Genomic DNA, 26,674 nt, shown 5'->3' on the forward strand with positions numbered 1-26,674 from the left:
AAGGTTTTCTTTTTATCCTTAAAGTTTAGGAATTTTAGTGTGATGTTCTTGAACATGTGCCTTCCCCTTCATTAGTCCTGGCTGGATCTTGGAGAGCCCTGTAAATTTGCAATTCAATCTCTTCTTTAGTTCATAGAAATTTTCTTTCATATTACTTTAATATCTTTTCCTTTTCCCCCATCTGGAGACTCCTTGGGAACTTTTCCTATAGTTGGTATGTTAGTTAGGTTGCCTTAACCTGTTCTTCAAGTCCCTTCTCTTTTTCCCTTTATGATTTTCATATCTTTGTATTTTCAGTTTATGCTTTGAGATTTCTTCCAGTTGGTCCTTCATTCACTCTAATTCGTCAGTTAGACCCCATCTTCTCTTTTAATTTATCTACTGAATTATTCAGCTTAAAGATTTTACTTCTTTAAATTTTCATCTAATTAATTTTCTAAAATTCTGTAGAAATTATTTTTTGCTCTCTACTTTCCTTAAGTAGTCATACTATTTTTGGCCTCAGTATTTTGTCTCTATCCTTCAGGAGATCTGTTAGGTCTGCTCTCTCCCACTGTCTCCTGTCATTAGGTATGTTGTTTATATGTGCATTGGGGTTCAGGTTGAGCTGTTAGGGGACCTTAGTCTGTTTTAATCCTATAGGGGATGCTATAGGGGATGGAAGGTCCAGGCATCTCAGCCTGCGCTATAGCAGCAGGCATGTTGTATATTTCATGTGTACTTGGAGGACCTTGTCCCTTCCTTCTGGTCTTCTTGCATTCCTAGCTTCAGGCGTAGAGGGGACTCTCTCTCGAGTGCCCCCTGAGCACTTTTGGGGCCAGGAAGACTGGCCACACTTGTGCAGTTGTGTATGTGTAGAACTCTTCTGGGTCTTGCTTGATATCCAGAGCAGAGCAAGCCCTACACCAGTTCTCTCTCAAGATGCTTATAATCCCAAGGTCACATTCTTCAGGCCCCACTCACTACCTGTTGGCCCCTGGAGCTGACTGGTTGAATGGTAATTAGTCTGTGCTGCTTAGTGGCACTTAATATTGAGGTTAATAGTTCAGTAAAAAATTTTAAAAGCCAGTGACTTGATCCTCAATTTGTATGGGATAGATAGGCTGAGAATCAGTGAAAGCTTTTATTCTGTGTCAGTAACAATTTAATTCCTGATGTTGTATCTAAGGCTCTGTTTTACATTTATTACATGTATGACTATGGAGGCAGGTGATGTACATTTGAACTTCGCCATTTATCACAGGCTCAGGCCAAAGAAAACGTAGCCCTCTAGATTAGAAAGTGTTCTCTCAGTTTTTGTTATTTTCTAAATTTTTGTCTTGGGTGTTTTTATGGAATATGTTTCCCTTGTTAACTCTGAGTTACTTTAGCTTAAAGAATGCTTTTTGGTAAAGTGGAAGGAACAAGAATAATTGGGTCACTTGCTTATACCAAGATTTGTTGGATGGGTGAAAAGGTGACAGTAGGCATTTAATACCTAGACCAACATGGGGAGTAAGGTTATAAAATTTCTTGAGTTTTGTACTTAACATCATATGTATGTAATTAAGATGAGAACTTGAACTTTCTATGACACAAGAATCTGTGTCATATACCACTATGTACTTTGCCTTAAGAATTCAGTTTGTCCTACAAAAGGATTTTAAAAATAAATCATGGAAGGACCCGTATAGAAGTCGTTTTTTGTGTGTGTGCTGAAATGTTATATTTTTAAATGCTTAATGCTAGAAAATATGTTGGTAGCTTAAATTTGTGTATTTATAAAAATGTGTATAATACTCCATGAAGGTTGAATATTAAACAGCAGTGCTTGGGTGTTCTAGAGCCATAATTAGAATACCGTTTGCAAATTGACAAAATTCAGTGGGTCAACAAACCAATTAAAAAAAAACTCAAGTATATTAGATTTCAAACTGTTCTCCCTTAATTTAGTTTGTACATAATACTTTATTTTAATTATTCAAAGTATTGCTTAACATGCCAGGAAATGTCTTATAATAGAATTTATAAAATAATGTCCTTTCAGTAATATGAATATGTACTTTCTTTAGCATTCTACTTTTAAATCTCAGATTAAGGTGTTTTGTAAGGAATTATCTAGTTTGATGGACGAAAACATGTCTTAGTAACGTTATCCATTTTAGAATTTTGAGACCAAATGCTCACTTGGGAAAAATAAATGGAATAATTGGTATATGTCATTTTGTTGTTGAGCAAATTAGACAAAAAATTTTGTAATAAAAAATACATATTCCCACTAACATAGAGCAATAATTTTTCATTTTGGGTATGGCTTTATGATGTTAATCTATATATATTTGTTTTTGTTTTTTGTATAGCCCCATTTAGTAGATTGTTCATTTTCATGAAAAGCATGGCCCTTGCCTACTGTCTTTCCTGTGTCCTGCTAGATATTTAAGGAATACAGTATTGGTTTACATATCATTGGACTTACGTGGGTAAGTTAGAGGTGAAACATAACAGGCCTGAAGATGTAAATTCTAGTTGAAAATCTGGACATTTAATTGTCTTTGGTTCCATTAGGAGGTGGAAGTAAACAAGAAAGAGCTCTTCTTTTAGTATTGGTGTGGATTTTTGCATGTCCAGGATCTACTTCCGTTTCTTATTCTTACTATGTGAATGATAGAGGTTCAGAAACATGGTAAGTATGGACTTAGATTGTGTTCCTAGATAGAAAGTTTATTTGTAGGTTATATATTCTGAGGTGTTTATATGAGTGAAAAAATTGAACACATTTAAAATGAAATAGGCAGTGATTAACTCTTTCGTCATGATTACACAACATGATTGCCAAAGACTTTTCAGTCCATTTGATGACCATTAGGTGAAATCTTTGTTCTTTTAGACTTTTCTTTTCTTTTTTCTTTCCTTTTGTTGTTGTCATTGTTGTTGTTGCTAGTGGATGGGAAATGTGTTCCTTAACTGAAGTTTGGTCAGAAAAAAAAACTGCTTTTTATCTGATATTGAGAATTATTTTATTTCTTCTTTCGGTCTTGTGATTCTTTATATTAAAAAGTCATTTAAAATTTAATATTATCTGGCCTCACTACGTGACTCTGGCCTGTTTTTCTACCTCCTTCTCAATCTTTGCTGTCGTTGGATGCTGCTCCCTAAATATAAGCTGTGCTTTGATCCCTCATTGTTTTAGTTCATTCTAGTCCCTGGTCTCCATGGGACTAGAATGAGCTAGTACCTTTTCATTCTTGCCTTTCTGGTAATCACCTGCTTCTCTTGAGGACCTCGTTGAGGTGTTAATTCTCCATAAATCTCTGAATTATTCTTCTCTGCCTCCCCCAACAGAATTAATTTCCTCTCTTCCTTTTGTTGTCATAGGTGGCTCCTACAATAACCATGAATCATAGACGTGTCATAGGTACTGAGAGTAGGAGCCATGTGTTATCCAGCTTTGTCTCTCCTGGGACAAGTGTATAGTGAACATTTGTTGACTTGAAATGGTTAGAACTCCAAGCTTGTCATGATTAAGAGAACAGCTTGCCTCATTCAATTCCTCCATCACGGTAGCCCACACTCACTGTTGCTCACACACCCTGCTCCCACCCGTTCTATTGAGGTTGTCAGGTTCTATTCCGATGCATTTGGGAGCAGTCAACGGAGGATCCTTTTGAGGAGCTGTAGTACAAGGAGACTGGCTCTTAAGTCTTCATGGACGTTCCGTTTTGAGAGTTTGATTTTCTCCCTGCCTTTCTGCAGGACCCCAACAGGAGTATCCATCCCAGCGGCAGCAGCAGCAGCAGCAGTTGTAGCAGCAGCAGCAGCAGCAGTAGCAGCAGCAGCAGCAGCAGCAGCAGTAGCAGCAGCAGCAGCAGCAGCAGCAGTAGCAGCAGTAGCAGCAGCAGCAGTTTTTCCAAGCCTCACAAATTAACGAAGGAGCACAAGGAAAAACCTTCTAAAGACTCCAGAGAACATAAAAGTGCCTTCAAAGAACCTTCCAGGGATCACAACAAATCTTCCAAAGAATCCTCTAAGAAACCCAAAGAAAATAAACCACTGAAAGAAGAAAAAATCGTTCCTAAGATGGCCTTCAAGGAACCGAAACCCATGTCGAAAGAGCCAAAACCAGATAGTAACTTACTCACGATCACCAGTGGACAGCAAGATAAGAAGGCTCCTAGTAAAAGACCCCCCATTTCAGATTCCGAAGAACTCTCAGCCAAAAAAAGGAAAAAGAGTAGCTCAGAGGCTTTATTTAAAAGTTTTTCTAATGCGCCACCGCTGATACTCACTTGTTCTGCTGATAAAAAACAGATAAAAGATAAATCTCATGGCAAGATGGGAAAGGTCAAAATTGAAAGTGAGACGTCAGAGAAGAAGAAATCAACTTTACCGCCATTTGATGATATTGTGGATCCCAATGATTCCGACGTGGAGGAGAATATGTCCTCTAAATCTGATGTGAGTAGTCTGGCTGGTTTTCCTCCTTTCCCTTATTAGTTTTCCAATTTTATTTCCAATAGCTTCAGCATAAAGACAGAGGCAGGAGAATGACAGTTGCACCAGAAAATGGTAGCATGGAAGCAGACATGGCCTAGAAATGAATTTCCTTAACTAATGGAAAGAAGGAAATGAAATCATTAAGGAATCTGCAGACTTGTAGGCTATGATTTAAGTTGTTAAAGGAAAGATATGTCCCAGAGTATAATAATGGGTCATTTGAATAGCATTAGAAAAATCTAGATGCTTATCAGAGCTTAGTTACTATGCTTTCCAGGAAAGTGAGAAGAATGCAATGAAAGCAGAATACACCAAAGTAAATTTTAAAAAGAAACAGAAAATATTAGGGTGTAGCTACAGTGTTGATCTTTTTGATCAGTGTAATGAAGTAATTTGTTTACATAGATTGAAAACTGGTGATAGTATTTTTCAATACTTTTATCAAGGCAAGACTGATATAACAATATACTGTATATTTAAAATGTGTGATTTGATACATTTTGATGTTTATATGTGTCATGAAACCAAGTAGTGGTATTTTGGAAATGAAATATTTAATTTTTTCCCCCATTGTATAGCCACTGATTTGGAAGGGGCAGGGTATATATCTTCATTACAAGGTTTGCTAACGGGTAGGATTATCTTTTGTGGGTTCCTAAAAGAACATTTGGCCATCTGATAATTCCCCAAAATATTATTTGATGTGGAGACTTAAACTTTTTTTTTTTTGGCTTGCATTGGGTCTTCGTTGCCGTGCGCGGACTTTCTATAGTTGCGGCGAGCAGGGGCTACTCTTCGTTGCGGTGCGCGGGCTTCTCATTGCGGTGGCTTCTCTTGTTGCGGAGCACGGGCTCTAGGCGCATGGGCTTCAGTAGTTGTGGCACGCGGGCTCTAGAGCTCAGGCTCAGTAGTTGTGACGCACGGGCTTAGTTGCTCTGCGGCATGTGGGATCTTCCCGGACCAGGCCTCAAACCCATGTCCCCTGCATTGGCAGGCGGATTCTTAACCACTGCGCCACCAGGGAAATCCCGAGATTTAAGCTTATAATTACTACTTCTCAGAGTTGGAAGGGAATTTCAGGTTACCTATTCTAACCTCCTACCAATGTAAGAAATCCTACACTTCGAGTGATAGAACTGTTAGTAATTCAAGTATTCCATTCTATTTCTGGAGAATGAACATTATTTACCATGAAGTTATCTCCTCCTCACTTCCCTTTTTTCTCTAGCTTTGGCCTTCTGCTGTTACTTATCAGTCATGATCAGTCCCAGTAATCTCTTTAATTTCAGTTGTCAGTATTTCTAGACAACGGTCAAGGAAGATGTCTGGCTAAAAATTGCTGGCCACTTTAGAATACTTCTCTTTCTTTCCCATAGCGAGGCTCCACAAAAGTTCCTAATTCAAATGCTGGCAAATGGCTAGGAGGCCTTAGCAGATTCTCTCTTCTCCATTTGCACCATTCTGGGTAGGAAGGCAGCCAGGATTAGGACATGGCATCAGTACCGATCCCTAGTCATCCAGAGACCACCTCCTTCCCCCCCTCTACTCTCTATAGCTAATCTCAAAATTTTAAATCAGATTAGAGACAGAGTAGCATGTAAAATACTGGAGATGGAGTAATTCGTTCCAGTGTTTGGTAAAGGCCTTAGAGTGATAGTTTGTGAAATGGAGACGAAAGCCTAATGGGTTTGTCCTAATATCTCAAGCATTTATTTTTCCTTCTTTGCTTTGTACCCCTCCTCTTAATTCACAACTTGCTCTGAATGTAGACGTTCCTTGGAACGTTTTTCGTATGTTTGACTTTTATTTCAAATCACTCTGAAATGTTCATTGATGCTATTGGGGTGTGACTAGTCTATCAAGATTGTCAAGTTTAGCAATTTTGTCTCTCCATATTCTGTCGTGTTGCAGTTCTTCTAGGACCGAGGTTTTCAAATTGTGGTTTGTGATTTACTAGTGAGCCATGAAATCAATTTAGCATGTCATCACCAGGATTAAAAAAGAAAATCAGAATACATTGTAACTAGTATGGGTAAGTAATGGTTTGTGAAAATTTTATTTCAGAAGCTGTGTGTATTTCTTATGGTAGGTCATCATCAAAATTTTGAAAGACACCTTTCTTGAATGTTGGCTGATTTGTGAGAAGACCAAATAGCATTCATAAAGCACTACTGAATGCACTTTCTACAGGAAATTATCACAGGTGATCTTCCTCTTTAGCTCATTCTGTGTATTCTTATTTTTGTTTGCCCCTTGCTCCCTCCCTTTTATATATGATTTATAAGGTATGACTTTTCCTAAACATCATGTTCAACTTGATAGGTTTATCCAAAGCAATACCTTGCAAAATCTTCTGGAATGAAGAGTGAGAATTGTAATTCCATACAGTAGGTAGCAAATTTTCAAGATGATTCATGACATGTCAGAGCCACCTATCCAGTGACCATAACAGGAGTTTTTGTAATGTGGTTTGCATATCGTTACTGAGAAAGCCTCTAAAGACTCTTGGGTATTATTTGGGTATAAAACCCAACAACTGTACTTTCCTTATTAGTTTTCTGGTAGTAATGCTTTTATTGTTGCTGCTTTGGTTTAATCTTCTAAATATAGGTGGTAGAACAGAAGAGAATTGACAGAAGTGGTTCCAAGTAATCCAGCGCCCAAAAGACTTTCTATGAACGAAGGAGGATAGAGGAGGGCTGAAATTCCCTTTCTCCAGGGGTAAAGGTAGCCTGTGTTTGGCCTTTCTCCTACTTGGTGTCCCTCCTGTGGTTAAGACCGAAGGAGCAGGAAGCAATTGTAATGGAGAGGACTAAGCACCCCGTAGTCTCCCTTGGCGAGGAACTGATTGGACAGCTTGGGACAGGCCCGCCTTCAGGGGGCACCATTCACATTGTCCTGGTGGTGAGTGTGTCTGCATCTGAGTAAGTAGGATCAGATGACCTGATCTGTCGAGGGACCTTTACAGCTTCATTATTTGAATATGAGCCAGATTTATGTTTATTTGTGGAGGGCGGGGTAGAGGGTAATTTTAGACACAGCAGGCAGAGATCATGGACTTTGGAAACAGAAAGAGGTCACAAAAAGAAATTGGACGAGTGTGAAGAATTGGGAAGGACCAGGGAAAAAAGGTTATTCACCTGGTATGTTTGTAAAGAAAATATCTTGCCTTGGTACAGGTTAGTTACGATTAAAAGGAAGAACTTTTTAAAGAAGCTTTTCCATAATTAAGTTAGATTCAGGTTTTATATAAAAATAAAAGTCAGTGCTATTAAGATGGATTGGGAAGCTTAGATTGTTGATCCGTATAGTTCTTCTCAGTTGTGATTTTTATATACTTTGTATGTGAGTAGAGAAAAAAGAAGTGGTGCATCCATGGTTTATATGCCTGCATGATTTTTGAGGAATCACTTATTTGTTGATGAGTATGTAGGTAGGTAGGTAATAAAGTAATCAAATAATTAGGAGTATGCACTCTGGTGTCAGACAGGCTGTGTTTTGAATCCCAGCTCCACCATTGATCTTAGTTAAATGATTTGACCTTCTATATTTCTTAGTTTCTTTTTTTGTGAAATAGAGATCATAATAGCCTTTACTTTGTAGGATTATTGTGAAAATAGTCAATCTGGGTAAATCACTTAACATACTAATCAAAAATGTTATGAGGGACTTCCCTGGTGGCGCAGTGGTTAAGAACCCGCCTGCCAATTCAGGGGACATGGGTTCGAGCCCTAGTCCGGGAAGATCCCACATGATGTGGAGCAACTAAGCCTGTGCACCACAACTACTGAGCCTGTGCTCTAGAGCCCGCGAGCCACAACTGCTGAGCCCGCGTGCGCCACAACTGCTGAGCCCGCACGCCACAACTGCTGAGCCTGCGCGCCACAACTACTGAAACCCGTGGGGTCTAGGGCCCATACTCTGCAACAAGAGAAGCCACCGCAATGAGAAACCCGTGCACCACAAGGAAGAGTAGCCCCTGCTCACCACACCAGAGAAAGCACGCGGGCAGCAACAAAACCCAACGCAGACAAAAATAAATTAAAACAAAAAATGTTATGAGCCGTTTGTTATGTGATTTGGCTTCTGGCAGTCTTTATAACCTATAGCTTTGAAAGAGTTTTTTTTTTTTTAAAGATTTACTTATTATTTACTTATTTATTTATATTTATTTTGGGCTGCATCAGCTCTTAGTTGCAGCACACAGGATCTTCGTTGAGGCGTGCAGGATCTTCCCTTATGGTGCTCAGTCTCTTCATTGCAGCACTCGGGCTTCTCTCTAGTTGTGGTGTGCAGGTTTTCTCTCTCTAGTTGTGGCACACAGGCTCCAGGGAGCATGGGCTCTGTAGTTGTGGCGCACGGGGTCCAGACCGCATGGGCTCTGTAGTTTGCAGCACACACAGGCTCTAGTTGAGGCGTGTGAGCTCAGTAGGTGTGGCGCACGGGCTTAGTTGCTCCGCGGCATGTGGGATCTTCCCGGACCAGGGATGGAACCCGTGTCCCCTGCATTGGCATGTGGATTCTTAACTATTGCACCACCAGGGAAGTCCCAGCATCTCAGTTTAAATCAATAGTTAAGCCGTTTCCCAGGATCTTTTAGCTTTTTAAATTAAATGAGATAAAGGACAAGGACTTACCTAGTACTGCATTGGTAGGCACTTGGTAGATTTTTGTTGTTGTTGTTGTTGTTGTTTTTTGCAGTACGTGGGCCTCCCACTGCTGTGGCCTCTCCCGTTGCGGAGCACAGGCTCCGGACGCGCAGGCCCAGCGGCCATGGCTCACGGGCCCAGCCGCTCCGCGGCATGTGGGATCTTCCCGGACCAGGGCACGAACCCGTGTCCCCTGCATCGGCAGGCGGACTCTCAACCACTGCGCCACCAGGGAAGCCCTAGATTTTTTTTTTTATTGCTGTTACTATTAAATCATTTCTTAGGATATCTTCTTTTATCTTTGGATTAATATTAATATGACTGAAAGAGTAATTTTTAAATAGGATTTGAAATTCCTGAGATGTTTCTCATTTTATAAAGAACTCTAATATTGTCACATGAAAGTCCATCAGTAATTTTCCTTTACAGAAGAATTCGGGAGGAGGCAGCGGGGAGGGCGGGGAGGGAGGCAGAAGGACTGTTTTATAGTGGGTGAGCGTTTAGCAGAGACTGAAAACATGATAAGGGCCTGTTTTTGTTATGTATGTAAATGTTAGCATTAAGAATATTTTGCATTCAAGAACTTAGGTAATTCCATTAGAGCAAAGCTGTTCTTGGTTGAGGAATTCATCTTTTTGTGGCCATAATGGTCACTTATGGCAAGTGGCTGTTCTTACTAGTCACTGGCGCTAACTAGCAGCTAGAAAGGGTGAGGCTCTGAGTGTATCTGGGTCAACTAAAAGTTTGTAATTGTGTTTTGCATTAACCTGTTTAAACTTTAATCGAGAATAAAAAAACAAACATCCTTTACCCTTCCTGTAATTCCCTAGTTTTTGTTTCTCATGTAACTCTCCTTCTAAAGAGAAGTGTATTGAGTTGATCTTGTTTTGTGATATGAGGAAGTTTAGTATTCATAACAGAGAAGGGGGAAAAACAGTAAAAGAAAATTGAAATAACCATGTATGATCAGATTTGGTTATGGTAGTAATTTCCTTATCGTTGCCTTCACTTTTTTTTCACCTTGCTTTATAGAGATTTAATTGTAATTTAAAAGTGCAGAAGTTAAAAGTTTTAATTATCTTTCCTTGTAAATGGTCAGACTACATTTGGTAAAATGTTACCCACTTCAACCTGAAGTGTGAGAAATGAAATTGTAATCGTGTCTTGATAGTTTGGCTTACCAAACTGTTTTCCTGGATAAAATCTTGAGAAAGATGAAATCTCATCAAATGGAGTGGGTTTTCCCAAGGGTGGGTGGTGGTTCAGATTCAGGGTAAAGACTGCAAACCACCTTAGCAGAAGTTTCTTTGGAAAAGAAAAAAAAGGAAGGAGAAGAAAAAAGAAACTTCCCTCCTTTTGTGGTGCCCCATTTCCTCCAGCCCCACCCTGTGCCTTGCCGTGCCTACACTGTCTGGAGCTGGCAGTAAATGTCCTGCTGTTGAAGCACTGTCCTCAGGTTTTTATGTGATGGAAGGTTGTCACAGTCAGAGAAGAAGGTCCTTATTGTGCTTTCAAAGTGGTTTTGTAATGACTTGTAATTCCAGCACATGCAAGAGCTATAAAGTCTGTAGGAATGGTGAGTGAGCAGCTAGAGAGGCCCTTCATTAAAGGGCTGCCCTGACCCTCTGGCGGGAGCAGGGGGTTGGGGGCTCTCGTTCTGGACTCCTGTTCTCTGCATTTTATAACTGGAAGTAAACATACCTGAAGGGGTGCAATTCTCCTCTGGTAGATGCAACCCAGTGTGGAACATTCATTAACGTAATTGGCAGAAAGTTACCTTTGTTGGACACATGGAGATATTTCACCTGACCTGTTCCTAATGCTTGGTTGTTTGTTGTCTGTTCTAGATGTGATCAGATGGAGGAGGGTGCAGCCTAGTCAATCAACTGATTATTTATTCAGCCACATTCCTCACTTGTTCCAAAAAAGATTGGAAGCAATTAAAAGGGAGATTTTTTTAAAAAACTACATTAGAGGCTCTTTCTCTTCCTTGTTTGGGTGCCATACTAAGCCCAAATGGTTTTTCAGTTTTTAAGTTAAATAATTCCTTAGAAGCCCTTAGGTAGCTGAGGGTCATGAACAGACAGGGGGACCTATCATTGAAGAGTTGGTTGTCATCAGTAATTGCCAACACTCAGCATTTTCACTTGCTTGTATTGAATTTTATCTCTCTCCCGGTAAATTCCACGAGCCTCCTTCAAGGAAGCTGCATTGCCTATTCAGTGCATTCTTGTTTCTTACTCTAAGGCCCATGATCTTTATGTCATTGTCCTGTCTGTCATCTTTAGATACAAAGTCAAAGATGTGACTCAACATGGTCTTTGCAGGACTCGCTTTACCATGTCATTGGGATGCCTGATATTTGTAGCTAAACTTTCCTTCAGTGCTTTCTATGTGCTAGTCACCCTTCTAAGTACTTCACTTGTTTTAACTCATTTAACTCTTAAAACAATCTGTGAAATAGACTCTTATTAGCCCCATTTTATAGATGAGGAAACTGAGTCTCAAAGGTTAAGAAACTTGGGGGTGAAGCAAATCTTATTTTCCCAGGAATTCCCAATATTATAATTGCAGAGATGTTCTTCATGAAATTGGCATCACTGCTATGAAAGCCTTATTTGTTTGTTTTTTGGCCACACTGAGCAGCATGTGGGATCTTAGTCCCATGACCAGGGATCGAACCCGTGTCCCCTGCAGTGGAAGTGTGGAGTCTTATTAACCACTGGACTGCCAGGGAAGTCCCTTTTTTGTTTTGTTTTGTTTTGATGAAAGCCTTTGATATCGTATTTCTTGTTCCATTTTTGAATTCTGTTTCTTTGACATGTCTATTGGTTTGGGCTCTACCAACAGCCTTCAGGAGGTGACAGGTTGTCCTCAGAGGTGGATTTGGCATACATATTCAGAACTGAGGGACGTGCTATGAAACATCCAGGAACCTCTCACTTCTTACATATATTTGCTTAAAATAAAACAGACCCTCATAGTTCTGAATTTTAACATTATTATAATGTATCATCAGCACTATCTCCCCGCTCTCAGAATTTTCCCCACTTGCTTTTGTGTGAGAATTTATGTTTAACAGAGCTGAGCTGTAATATCAAGCTTTCCCAGAAGGTGCCACCAAATAACAAATGCTGTCCTCCAGTTTGAAGATTCCTTCTTATTGAATCTTCTAGTTCCATTTTGTAATTTCATTTTATAATGTCTCTAAGGTATTCAAAATAACGGGTGTGCTTTCTTTGAATTAGGAGATAAGATATGCAATGGATTAGTAGAGGGTGGTTTTCTTTTGGTGTCTATGTAATTATTTAACCAAGTTTGAGAAATTGTTCTCAGCGGGTAACAATTTATGACTGTAAACTTTCAAGGCAGTGTCAAGGTCCACAAAGAAAAATTACCCCTAAGAGGCTTCTTTAGGTCACTAGAGGTGACTGCACAGTGAGATGTTCCCAGATAAAGTCAAAGATCCTTCCACTAGGCGAAAGAAAATGGAAAAGCATTTACTGAAGTGTGTGGAGATAAGCAGACTTTTGCCTTTGAATTCTGAAGACATAGGGGATGGGGATGTGTGAGGACTGGGATAGGGAGAAATTTTCAGAGTCCGTGACACAGAGAAAAGAAAATCTCCTTGCCTTACTTGGTCATGGGAAGAAAATGTATTTATGGGGTCCTCAGATGTTACTTACGTAAATAAATAAGGAAATTACTAGAGTGCCCTGGTTTGGGACCTCGGTGTTTAGAATCACAGTACTGTTTTTCTGAAAACTAAATTGTTGACCCTTGCTTTATTTTCTGACCCTTCTATTTTTGCTTTAAATATGATAACACTGTCATGTCACTTTGAGTAAGTACAAACATTTCCTTCTAAACATGTTTAATTGTTTTTAATACTCTTTAATTACTGTAGTCTTGTTTAATAACATTTGAAAATGTTTGTGTACTCCTCTATATAAACCCTGTATTAGGTAGTACAGATGGTACAAAATTAGAATTTAGGCTCAGCTTTGAAGGAAGGGAAACATGAATTAGTGGAGATGAGAGGTAGGTGGGTAGGAGAAGGCATTCCTGATTGGAGGAAACAACTTGAGAAAAAAAAAAACACCACTGATGACAAATGTAGACAAGTCTGTGTTGTCCTTACTGAAAATGAAGAGAACTCTTATACACGAATCCCTGCAAGTTAATTTATCCAACTGGATAAATTCCAGTTTGGAATTCCTTGTCAGGAATGAAGGAAACCTTATTGAACTGTACTTCATGGGAGGTGTGTCCTGGACACTTTCACTCTGTAACCTCTTACTTCATCCATACATTGTGTGAGATAGCTTTTTTCCTCATCTTACAGATGTGAAAGCAGCAGAGCTAGAATTTGAATCCAGGTCTGACCCATGCCAAAGCCCATGCTTTTTCGTACAGTACCATGGGTTAAACCTTGTTGAGAGAGAAATCGCATCAAATTATAACCACTGTGGGACTGATTAAACCTCTTCAAGAAAAAAATCGAATTAGCAGCATTAACTCTCCGACCTTCTGCCTACCTCTGGTCCTCTGATAACGTTACCATAGTTCAGTGAAAGGGGGAGAATAAGAAATAAGATGTTGGGCTTCCCTGGTGGCGCAGTGGTTGAGAGCCCACCTGCCGATGCAGGGGACATGGGTTCGTGCCCCGGTCCGGGAGGATCCCACATGCTGCGGAGCGGCTGGGCCCGTGAGCCGTGGCCGCTGGGTCTGCACGTCCGGAGCCTGTGCTCCGCAATGGGAGAGGCCACAACAGTGAGAGGCCCGCGTACCGCAAAAAATAAATAAATAAATAAGATGTAGTAGCCAGAGTACTTGGGTTCTTGGCTATGAATAATGGGTGCAGGGAGACCTGGCTTTGATTTCCACAGTCCTGATCAACTCATGCTTTATATAATGTTCTAAGCAGCAGAATCGCAGAAAGTTTTGAGAGGTGGTGGTACCTTAGAGCCTATCCAGGGGCACTTATTTACCAGTTTATTGACTTCTACGTTTTTTCATACGCCTTATACCAGAGGCTAGGACACGGCCAGTGTGACTGTGAGAGCCCCCATCTACTATACTGCATCATCTTAAGGCTGTACTCATGGAGGATATAAAGAAGGAGCATAGGGCTCCCTCGTCCTGGAACATAGCCATCCCTGGCTAATAAATTCTCTTCTCTTCCTGGGCCCAGGAGAGGTGGTCCAGGAGGCATGGCCCTAGAGCCTACACTTGGAATCAAAAGACGAGACAGGATCAGCTTACTAGTGGTTAACTGTAAAATGTGGATTTTAACGATAATGATGAGATTATTGATGCAAACTGCCACTCAGGTATTAATTCACGCAAAAAAATTAATTATGTCATAGACAAAGACTTAACCTTTTTACTTGGTAATTTATGAATTGTATTCTATGAAGATCCGATATTGGTAGGTGTTCTTGTAAAGATGAAGAGGCAAAGCTACAATCTAGGAATTTAGTGATTTATAATCCACGGCCACAGTGTAGTTTTTAGTCCAGCACGTGTTTTTAAAATGTCATTTTCCACTCAGCCTCACCTTAGATTGTATTAGGAATCAAAGCAAAGTCTTGCTGGAAGTACACCCTGGTGTAAAATGTTTAGGATCTGACAAATTCTACTCGAGGTGACCTGACACATTTTCAGGATTATAAAGTGTTCACTCTACTTTCAAGTTTCCTCCTCTTTCTCGTTATTTTCCAGGATCGTTTTAATTAAAGGTGAACATCAGACTTGTTGTTGATCTTTGTGACGGGTTATTTTAAAGTGCTAGGTTATTCAATAATCTTAAGTGAGAGTCATGCCTTATTTTTGCTTACCAAGCCTGCCTTCATGGTCCAGCCACTTTCAGAGACATGCAACAAGTCCCCTCCCTGCTTTTAAAGATAAGCCATGCACAGTCCTCCTTGGGTTGTGTAATAAAACCAGTGAGTCTCATAAATCCCTCCCCCAAAACTAGGGTTTGAAGGAGAGAGGTCGTGTGTCCCATGTTGCCCATCTTTTTATCCTCATCATGTTAATAGGTCTGTTGTCTCTCTTTTCTCTTTAGAAAATCTTCCACAGCTTACTATGTACTCTTTTAAAGATTTAAGACCCAATTTGGAAACCATGAACATCTATTTTTAATACAGCATTTACTTCACAATTTAGAAAATTATAGGATTTTTAAAAGCAGGAAGACTTCAGAAATTTCCTTTAACAACTTGTATTTTGCAGAGCAGAACCTGAGGCCAAGTTTCATGACCTGCCCAAGATCATTGCCCCCAAAAAACCTGCCCCTGCTCTCATTGCTCCCCAAAAAGGCCCTAGGAGGCAGGTCCCTAGTTGATGTGCCATTGTCATTTCCAGTTGGAACAGTTTATAATCCTTCTTACGTCCTGTCCTCCTTCCCCAAACTCTCCTCCACTTGAACATGTTAAATAAACTGCTTCCTAATGAGTGGTTTATGCCCATTAGACATAAGACCTCTTGGCCCTGCATCTCACTCTGTGTCCCCTTGTTGAATCAATGGACCTTACATTTCACATCCTCAGCAGAATCCCCCTGAAAAGCCTCATGCCATGTCTCAGTGAGGGTAGGGTGTTAATCTCAGGGGATATTACAGAGATTAATTGGTGAACAATTTGATAGACTTGTTCCCTGGTCATCCTTGATTGTCTTTGGGAAAATACCAACCAGAATAATCATGGCTTGGTATATTTCAGGAGAAAAATAAATCACTAGACAAAACAGAAAATGACACATTTACATATCTGGCAAATCAAAGATCTTAATATTGTTTAATAATAAAATCATGGAAAGAGCTTTAAAAACCTCCAGTATAAATGAAGTCTTCACTTGGACAAGTTGATATTCTTAACAGATGAAACTTGACTCCTGCTCTCTCCTACGCTCCAGTGTCTTCAGTATCTGCCTCTGTGTGCTGTGTTCCCCTTAGTCTCTCTACAAGAGAGGCATCCCTCTGAGGCAAACTGAGACATCCCTCATACTAAACAGCCAGCCTCTCACACTGCCTTCAACTCTCCAGTTAACCCTGATGCTCTTCAGGCTATAATCCCTTCACTTCCTTTCCTTCACTGACAGACATCTCAAAAGCTTACTTCTCAACCCATTGTGGTCTGGCTTTTCCTCTTGGAAACTATCCTTAAAACTACCACGGGGAAAAGGTCACCAGTGCTTTCCAGATCCTTATGTAGAAAACATTTAAGGATTGGATTTAACGTTCCGTCATCTTTGACTTGCTTTTCCATTCTATTCCTTGGCCCTGTTATACCTACCCTGATCCCTCTAACCATTCTCTGCGAGTCTCCTTTATCAGCTGATCTTCCTCTACCAACCTGAAGCTGCCATTGCCAGTTTCTTTCTTTTCTATTATATAATCTTTCTCTGGATAATCACTGCTTACCTGTCTCCTGTCTCTTTCCTTTCTCAGACCCTTCTCTATATAGCTATCTATAACACAGACAAATTCTGGAAGGAAACATGCAAAAGGATGTAAAACAACTGGTTAAAATGGTATTATGGGTCATTTTCAAAATATCTTTAATACTGCTGTTTTTAAACAACATCTCCTTGTTTCAAAATCTTAGATCCTATGTGGACTAAACACTAAATTCTCTCTTTTCTTTTTGTAGTCTTCTATTATGGAGAATTTCAAATATACACAAAATATGCAGAATAGTATCACGAGCCTCCCATTCATTCATCACTCAGCTTCAACAGTTATTAACTGATGACCATTCTTGTTTCAACTGTGCCATCTACCCTTCCCCCAGTATAATTTTTAATAAAATCCTAGATGTCATATTAATTCATTCATAGATATTTCAATATGAATCTCTAAAAAATAAGAACTTTTAAAAAACATAACTAAAACATCACTATCACATCTGAACAAATTAATAATTCTTTTTAAAAAAATTAATCAATTAATTTACTTATTTTTGGCCGCGTTGGGTCTTCGTTGCTGTGCACGGGTTTTTCTCTAGTTGCGGCGAGCAAGGGCTACTCTTTGTCGTGGTGCGTGGGCTTCTCATTGCGGTGGCTTCTCTTGTTGTGGAACACGGGCTCTAGGTACACGGGCTTCAGTAGTTGTGGCACGCGGGGTCAGTAGTTGTGGCTCGCGGGCTGTAGAGCGCAGGCTCAGTAGTTGTACGGGCTTAGCTGCTCTGCAACATGTGGGATCTTCCCAGACCAAGGCTCAAACCCATGTCCCCTGCATTGGCAGGCAGATTCTTAACCACTGCACCACCAGGGAAGTCCAAATTAATAATTCTTAATATCATCAAATACCTAGTCACTGAGCAAATTTCCAGTAGAATCAAAACGTCATAAATTTTCTTTTCTTACGGTTTATTTGAATGAGGATCCGAAAAAGGTCCATGTCTTGCAATTTGTAAAAATGTCTTTTAAGTCCTTTTTAATCTATAGGTCCTCTCTTGTCTCTTTTCTCATGTAAAAGTTCAAGAAAAAAAAAAAAGGTTGTTTGCCTTATAGAATTTTTCAGTTTGGACTTTGCTGATAGTATCTTTGTGGTGTATTTTCTGTAAATTAGGGGTGTAGCCAGGTTTAGGTTAGGTTTTGTTTTGGGGGCAAGACTATTTCATGGATGGAGTTGTTAGCTTTCATCAGGAGGCCTGTAAGGTGGGGTTATCTCTTGTTTTGTGACATTAGTGCCCATTGATGCTCAGGGCCTAGATGCACTAATTCATAAGGGGTTGTCAATTGGTGGTATTTTTATTCTACCATTCTTTCTTCATTTATCAGCCAGAACTCACCTGTCTAGAGAAACTCTCCCTCTTCTACCCTTTGTTTAACCAACAGTTAGTTTGTCTAGGAAAAGTAAAACATTCTTTCCCTTTTTTAAAAAAAAACAGTTTTCAAAAGAATGGGTTTGGTTCCCTAGCATCCTTTAACAATAGCTAGTTTTTTTTAAGCATTGCTTTTAAGACTTCTTCAATCTGTCCTTTCCGCCCTCATCTTTCTTTGCTCTCCCTTATACTTTAGTGATCCTAAAATATTAGCAATCTTCGGTTCCCTGATCATTCCATTGCTATTTTACGTCCTAGTGAAATACCCTTGGTCCTTTATGACCTGGTTAACATTCACCTTTTCTTTGAAACTTTTCTAAATAATCTGCCCCATTTAAATGAATCCCTCCCTCCTTTGTGCTCCCTCCATTAACAGTTTATATTTTGATTATAGTTGTTATTCTCTCATATTAAAGTGTTTTTCTCCTGATCAGTAGGGTATTTTGAGGGCAGATACAGACTCTTAACTATCTGATTTCTCAGCTCTTTGCACTGTGCCTGGTACTTAATTGGTGCTCAACACATATTGAGTTAAATAGTGTAAAGATTTATTTATACTTATGTATTATGTATTTATAATTGAGTTCTCTTAACTGACTTATGTATTTATAGGTATCTTAACTATAAATACATCCAAATGATCTGGAAATGTGATAGTTGGCCCCTCCCCTTCAAGAGGGTAGAGTAGACAGGCCACAATGAATGGGAGAGCTCCCCGTATAAAAAAGACAAATCTTGGCCCTCTTAGAGCACACAGTTCAGGGGATAACCCACTGTTATGTGAGTAAGTTCATACAGTAGAATCCTGGGATAACCTGGAGGCCAGGGTAAGCAAGTTGTATAAATAGGATTGTACTTTACCAGTCTTTGTAGCCCTTGCTTTTGTGTTGAAGGACATAAACTAGCCAAGGAGCATGGAGCTCTTGAAAACTCCCACGAAACAACCCGAGATTTTTTTGTTAACTGATTCTACCACGAAGAGTATTAAACCACAAAAATAACAAAGTGGGAGGCAAGGACCACAGATTAATCTTTTATTGAGACAGCAGAGGGATGTCATAGTCTAAAGTCCCAAAACGTTTGCTTCTGTATTTTAAAAAAGCAAATAGTTTTCAGAGAAATTTCAATAACAGGATGTCGAAGTGAAAGAAATTTCTGCCTCCCTACTTCCTATAGCGACTGTGTGGAAGCATGATAACGTGAGAGCTATACGACCACCTTGTTTTTGCTGTCTTTGTGATCATGAAATATGATTACATTCTCTCTAATGTTTATATGTACTCTTGAAATTATTGGAACTGGTAAAATAACACTTGCATAGTGTATAAAAGGAACTATTTTCCCCCCCTTCTGTTTCCTTAGGTTGCATAATTACCATGACAGATTAGCTTTAAATTAATAATGTTAATTTGGTTGTTAAATAATTATTAAACCATCACATTTGAGTATCAGCAACTGTGCAACTAAATGCTTATTGTATATGTGGAAGAATGAATGAAAAAATACAAAAGATTTAAGTTCCTAACCACAAGGGGCAAGAATTGTAAAAAAAAAAAAAAAAAAAAGTTCTACTGAACAGTAACACTTAATGCTGAGAGAAATCAGATGTAGGAGATGCAGTTAGTTTTCCCAAAGAATTAGCATCTTAGTCAGTTTTCAAATATATATTTAATTGTACTCATCGGAGACTTAGCATTTCTAAGGGTGGTTTTAAGAGAGTCATGATTACACTATAAAACTAAAATTATAACCAAGTATAATTTATCACTGTGGGAGGTTGAATCTATTAGAAGAAAAAATGGACTGAAGACAGCAGCCATCATTTTGAAAAGGAAAATGTTACCACATCCGTCTTCTCTTAAGGAAAGACATCTCCCCAGCACATGTACTTTGAAACCTTATTAAGGTATCCTAAAACTTACACAGGCATATCTCTTTTTATTGTGCTTTGTTTTATTGTACTTCACAGATACTGTGTTTGTTTTACAAATTGAAGGTTTGTGGAAAGCCTCCTTTGAGCAAGTCTGTCAGCGCCATTTTTCTACCAGCATTTACTCACTTTGTGTCTCTGTGTCACATTTAGTAGTTCTTGGGATTCTTCAAGCCCTTCACCAACCAAAAGATTATGAGTCAGATGATGGTTAACAATATTTAGCAATAAATTTTTTTAAAATTAAGATATATACATTGTTTTTTTTTAGGCATATTGCTATTGCACACTTAATAGATATGTGTTGGGAAACCAAAAAGTTTGTGGCACTTGCTTTATTGCAATATTCACTTTGTTACAGTGGTCTGGAACAGAATCTGCAATATCTCCAAGATGTGTTCTCTCCTGTCTTCAGTCCTGGGGATCTCCTAAGTTGGAACTTGCATGCTAATGCATCCTGAACAGCAGCCCTTCTACCAAGCTGTTAAGCAACCCTACAGGGTCTGCAACCAAAAGCTCCACTAATGGGCCTGCACTGGTAACAGTGCTCACCATTCCTCTATGAAACATCCTCACTGTTGCCCATCACTGGTGGGTGCTTTCTTATACTCTACACTCCGCAGGTTGAGTGGTATACTCACCGAGAAACCAAGTAGTTGTTCCCAAACGTGTACGAGTGTTCCACTTTTAATTAATTAGTTAGTTAAATAATATACACAAAAGGTAATTGTTTCTTAGTTTCGAAAACTAAGTTGAAACATGAAGTTTTTTACACCAAGGGGGAAAAATGTCTTAAGAATCTAGAAGGACTCTGCATTTCCAATAGCTATGCAAGTCTCTGAATTATTGCTTATAGAGGGTGATCACTGATAAGGTATTGAGTTATGTAAGGCTTTTCAGACTCCACTCAAAGAAAACTCCTTGATCTTACATCAGAAGATTGGTTGGGGACTTCCCTGGTGGCACAGTGGTTAAGAATCTGCCTGCCAATGCACGGGACATGGGTTTGAGCCCTGGTCCAGGAAGATCCCACATGCCGCGGAGCAACTAAGCCCGTGCGCCCCAACTGCTGAGCCTGCGCTCTAGAGCCTGTGAGCCACAACTACTGAAGCCCGCATGCCTAGAGCCCGTGCTCCGCAACAAGAGAAGCCACCGCAATGAGAAGCCCGTGCACCGCAACGAAGAGTAACCCCCGCTCGCCGCAACTGGAGAAAGCCCGAGTGCAGCAACGAAGACCCAACGCAGCCAAATATAAATAAATAAATTTTACAAAAAAAAAAAAAAGATTGGTTGATTAATGTGACTTTATAAACTTTTAGTTAAAATAAAATATTTAAGGGATGTGGGTTATTTTTTTAAACTAGTTCTAGAATCTTCCACCTGACATACGTTCGCTAGCCAGAAATCTTGACTGCTCTTCACCTTTTATTCTGGTACTTTCTTTCTTGATCCTTGAGTTAGGGTGAGAGTCCATCAACAGCAATCTCTTGCCTCTCCTTTTCTGCATTATTCCATTTTATGAATGGTGATCTTATTCGTATCTGACCTCTTACATGGAGTTTATAGGATCAGTTTGTAGAATCAGTCTCCAGATGAGTATAATTAAATATATATTTGAGTATAATTAAATATATATTTGAAAACTGACCAAGATGCTAATTCTTTAGGGAAACTAAATGCATCCCCTACATCTGATTTCTCTTGGCATAGGTGTTACTGTTCAGACGAGTTTATAGGATCAGTCAGTTGGGCAGCATCCCTGCCCATCGACGTTTCCTTCAGCATTAGAGTGCTTATGTAATGCACTCTGGACACAGGAATCTGCTTGTAACCATAGTGTGTTAGGCCCCTGAAAGCAGGTTGTCCATATTTTGGTGAGGAACACAGACCATGTGTTTTTATAAAGCAAGTGAAAAAGGTATCCGAGAAAGAGTCTTGAGAGCTGGGAAAAGGCTTCAGGTCTGACACTTGTGCTAGCTTTGTGATCTGGGGCAAAATAACCTCTTTGGATCTTAATTTCATAATCTCTGAAATGTGAACAGTAGCTCCCAAAATTCTTGTGTGAACCAAATGACACGTAGTTGCTAGTTTGTAAATGTAGTAGAAATTGAGTATTTCTAAACTAGTTTCCCCCTTCCTCCTTATTTTTAATAAAATGGGGATTTTGTTAACACCCACCTCATGGATTGTTAGGATTATTTGTGTAAAGGACTTAACCAATTTTAGAATGCTGCTCAAAAGATTTTAAAGAGATGACTTTATGTAAATACATAACTGCAAACGCAATCTGCACTAAGCCTTTTATTCTTCTAGTTGACAGATTTTGTTCTGCTTTGATATAAAATTGCTGTTACCGATGCTTTGTTCATATGTGTTAGCTAACTTTTGCCCAGTGTGCTTCCTCTTGTCTCCTGATTAAGCATGTGAATTATTAAGGTGGGGACTCTGTTTTCTCAGAACACAAGCCCAGGTCTGTCCTGACTACAGGGTCAGAAGATCCCGAAGTATACTTACCAGTGGTTTTCCTCACCTTGTTTTCCTGCTGCTCACCTGTCACTAATTCTGATGGCTTTTTAGCAGCCTAAAGCCTATAAAAATGCAGACTTGGATAGCATGTCTTAATCCATCTAAGGGCGTGTAATGTACCGCATAGGAAAGATTTATTTTGCTTTCATTGTGTGTGGCTGTGAACCGTGTCAGCAAGTCAAAGGAAAAGCTTTTAATTGTTACAGAAAGGATTGTTAAAAGGTGTTTAACCTAAATTTCTTTCCTGAATGCCAAATATCTTTCCAGGGGAGAAGGATGCCAAATCTTTTCTGATTAGTTCATTAAAGAATAGTGAACACATAGCCAAGATCAAAAGGCAATCAGGTTATGCATTAGATTCGTAGATGCATGTTCTAAAGTAGCTTTAAAAGTTATCCCATCAGTACCTTTTAAAGCTACCCATAAGATGCCACTTTACATCTGGCATCAGATCTATTAATTTGACTATTAGGAATATGTAGGAATATTTTGAAAACTCCCATGATCTTATAAAGCCTCCAGGCCCTTATTAGCAGAAAAATCTTGCCTCTGCCAGGGCATGGAGCCAAGGTAAGATCCTTAAGTAGATAACATTTAGCATTTGAAATAATAATAATGAAAGGGAAGTCCACATGGAGCTTTCAAGTTGTTACCCGTTTGAAATACCCGGTATGGAGTTGGAGTCCGAGGGAGAAGATTAAGCAGATGTCAGGCTTGTGTTGGCAGGATGCACTGCTGAACCACCTTCCCTCCAAAGTATTGTACGCCCGGCACCCTGGGAAGGGCTTGGACTAATTCATTTGAACCACCTGTTGCCTTGGGGGCCACTACGGGTTGGTCCCTTCAGCTGCAGTATTAGCTTCATAGGTGGTGACGGATGAACTTGGAGAGATTATGGCCTTTCTTTTACCTGCCCTTCTCTCACATGGGTCACCTTGGGCTGAAATTCCTCCCCACCCCCCAACAAAATATTAGGACACAGCTTCTTTAATAGATCCATTAAAAAAAAAAAAGATAAAATAGCCCAGGACTTTCTCTTTTTCTCTGGAAGCTTTCTTTCTCCAAACTCTTGTTTTCTATTACTCTATTCCTTATTTTCCTCTCTTATCTGGGGAAAAAAATTAAGAATACTTTCTGTGTTTTTTACAAGTATATCTTACAGCCAAGGTCGAATACTTTGTGCATAAAGATAACCCCTGGCCAAGGTGATCTCTCTTAGTGGTGGAGGAAGGTTGCGACTAGTTCTGTCATCTGAGTAGGGCAGTTCTCTCTCCCCCAGGTGGTAGAGTTATACACTAAGACATGGAGCTGGCGTCTTCTTTGTGGACCCCAAATTTTCCTATTAGGGGTATTGAGTTAAATTATCACCATTTAATTCTCCTCCTTACACAACTCTTCCCCACCCCCGATTAAGGCTTTCTGGTAGACTTGAACTGTTAATTCTCTAATCAGGGCCAGACTACCAATTGGCTCCTTGTCTAGGTAGAAGGAACCACAGCCGGTTTTCTTAAAACTGCTCACCATCCTATTGTTTGGCACAGAGGCTGTCTTTTCTGTGTTCAGTTTGGGAAGTACTTCTCTGTCCCCCTGCTTCTACCTGAAAACTTGGTTCTGATTCTGGAAGAGGTTCCCCCCACCCAACCCTCCCCTCTCTTTTCTGGGGAGGCCAATCCCCTTTATTTGGTCTCTCAGTCTGCAGCCAGAAGCCTATGTGGGAGTCCAGTCAGCCCCTTGAGGAAGGGTTGGTGAAAATTCTACAAACTATGTAAGAGTCATTTTCCTCACCTGGCTAGGAGCAGCGATGATGGCACTGAAAGATTTGGTTGGATGTCGTAAAGGATCATTAAAATGGTTATAAATCTTTTTTAGATGTGAAGCTTTGCAGGAATGATAACTCTTATTAATCAATGATGAAATGCTTTCAAGTAAAGCATCAAATAATCAGAACCAATGTATTATATACGTTTAAAAATTGGTAATGTCAGTTACAAGTATATCTCAAGTTAGAATTATCACTTTTTCTTGTTACTGCAATTTTCTGTGGTCTTACAGTTAGCTGTTCCTTTTAAGTGATTGGTACTTTAAAAAAAAAGCATGAGTAATTATTACATAGGGCCAATAATGACTTTTTTCTCTCTCTCAATTAGTACTACTTTTGTCAGGCAATTAAACGTAGTTATGTCAGGCATAGCTGTTGGGACAAAGAATGGAGCCACTGCATGTATTTATAGCCTTCAGTCATTGGCCTTTTCTTATCAAATAACCTAAAACATTCAGACCTCTATTTAATTACATCACTGAATAATTTTGAAATTGATGGGAAATCTTGTGGACTTGCTTCAAGATTATTTGAAGATAATATAATGTACTACTGTTAAAGACAGTGTTACAATGAGTAATATGAGTGTTTGGCCTTGGAAGTGCGACAGTAAATATACAATGATAAAGTAAGCATGATCTCCTATGAGTAGACCTCACAATTCCTTACTCCTACATTGTTTCCTAATAAAATTCTAGAATTGAATTTGAACTGTGTAGTCAAGGAGCATTTAAGAAAGACTGTGGCTGTCACTAGGTTCTAATGACTGTTATACCTAGGGAATCTAATATTCTTATTATAAGGTTGACTAAAGAATACAGTGACTCATCCATCAGTCTTTTAATGATACATTAGGATAAGGTGGAGGAGATACTAAAGCTGGGTGATTCTTGAGATAGGTGGATTTGTACTGCCTGAACAAACGCATTTAGAGTCTATGTCAGCCTGTCAAGAGACCCCTGTGGAGATCTCTTACAGAGCTTTGCATTTTTGCTGTCCTGTTTGTTATTTTTACATTGAGTTTCATAAAGATATGGAAGGCATGCTCACCAGTGACCTAAAAATGGGAGGGATCATATATTTCATATTATCCCAGAATTATGATTAAAAAGTCTTATCAGGGCTTCCCTGGTGGCGCAGTGGTTGAGAGTCCGCCTGCCGATGCAGGGGACACGGGTTCGTGCCCCGGTCCGGGAAGATCCCACATGCCGCGGAGGGGCTGAGCCCGTGAGCCATGGCCACTGAGCCTGCGCGTCCGGAGCCTGTGCTCCGGAGTGGGAGAGGCCACAACAGTGAGAGGCCCTCGTACTGCAAAAAAAAAAAAAAGTCTTATCAAATAGAAATGCTAGGCTAAACCCAAGAAAGGGAAATTTAACTGAGATAATTGTAAGTTCCTTCATTTAAAATCAAGTAGTTGTTTTGATTAGTAAAGGATAGGGAGATTGACCTTAGAGACAGTTTTTACTGGGGGCAGGGGTGGTGGGGAATGATGATCTTGATTACAGTGGCTCACCAGTGCTCTGTGAGCTAGTTTAATCTGAGACTGTGTTAATAGAAACATTGTATGTCAGTCATGGAAAATTACAGCTCCATTACCTTCTGCCCCCATCAGACTACATCTGGGTCTCATGTTTGGTGCCACATTTTAAAGATGCTGGCAAAGTAGAAATAGAGCTCTTAGAGCAGTCTGTGGACCCTGGTGGGTCTGGGACCACCAGGCATGGTTTAAGAAAAAAAGATTGAGACAAGACATAAGAATTATCTTTATTTTTTGAAATAGTGTTCTTGGAAGTATCTCAGTGCTTTGATCAACAGGATTTGGCTTCTTGACAACTCAGGGAGTTGAGGCAGGATAAAGCAACCTGGGAGAGGCCTAAGGTGAGCAGGTTGCACGGTATTTATCCTGGGAGGGTCCCTCTTACCTACCAGGTGTGCTGATGTATGTGGCAAGCCACCATTGATAGGCCCCTCCTTAGCCCCCCCTCCCCCATTGAATTCCATGAAGTTTTGTCTTTTCCTTTAGTTGTTTTCTATCTTTAAGCTTTTGTAGCACCTGGGCTGTAGTGTGTCAAAGTAGTACAATAAAATGGGAGAAATATAAGAGTAGATATATACTAAAATCTTAACTTTCCCAAAGTTGCATAATTTCTAGCTGTTCATTGGACATCTGTCACCTCCTTGTCTTCCTTCAATTAACTTCAACATTAGAGAATGACGTTTGATAGTTGCAAAGAATTTTATATTTTTTTGCCCTACCTTGTTGTAGAAGAAATAGTGTAGCTCATAGAAATAATGCTTAGATGCAACAACATGTGATTAGATTTAAAAGAGGTAGGTGTGGAAAGTGGGTCGGGAGACAGATAAATCCAGGGTCTTTTTCACAGGCTGGAATAGTTTCTCCTGAAAATGTTAAATAAATACATAGATGGATGGGTAGATGGGATGG

General features: G+C 39.7%; 1 protein-coding gene across 2 annotated transcripts in view; it reads left to right on the forward strand.

Annotated features, from left to right (window-relative positions):
• The window catches only part of MLLT3 (MLLT3 super elongation complex subunit), a gene marked incomplete at both ends in the record, with an annotated part of 257,568 nt that overhangs the window by 188,815 nt on the left and 42,079 nt on the right, over nt 1–26,674 (forward strand). For both annotated transcript variants that reach the window (XM_079706509.1, XM_079706508.1), the window contains one exon: nt 3,733–4,434. In XM_079706509.1, the coding sequence (XP_079562635.1) occupies nt 3,733–4,434 (702 nt within the window). The remainder of the gene's footprint in view (nt 1–3,732; nt 4,435–26,674) is intronic.

This window comes from Hyperoodon ampullatus (assembly GCF_949752795.1).
Source record: "Hyperoodon ampullatus genome assembly, chromosome: 6".
Lineage (NCBI taxonomy): Eukaryota > Metazoa > Chordata > Mammalia > Artiodactyla > Ziphiidae > Hyperoodon > Hyperoodon ampullatus.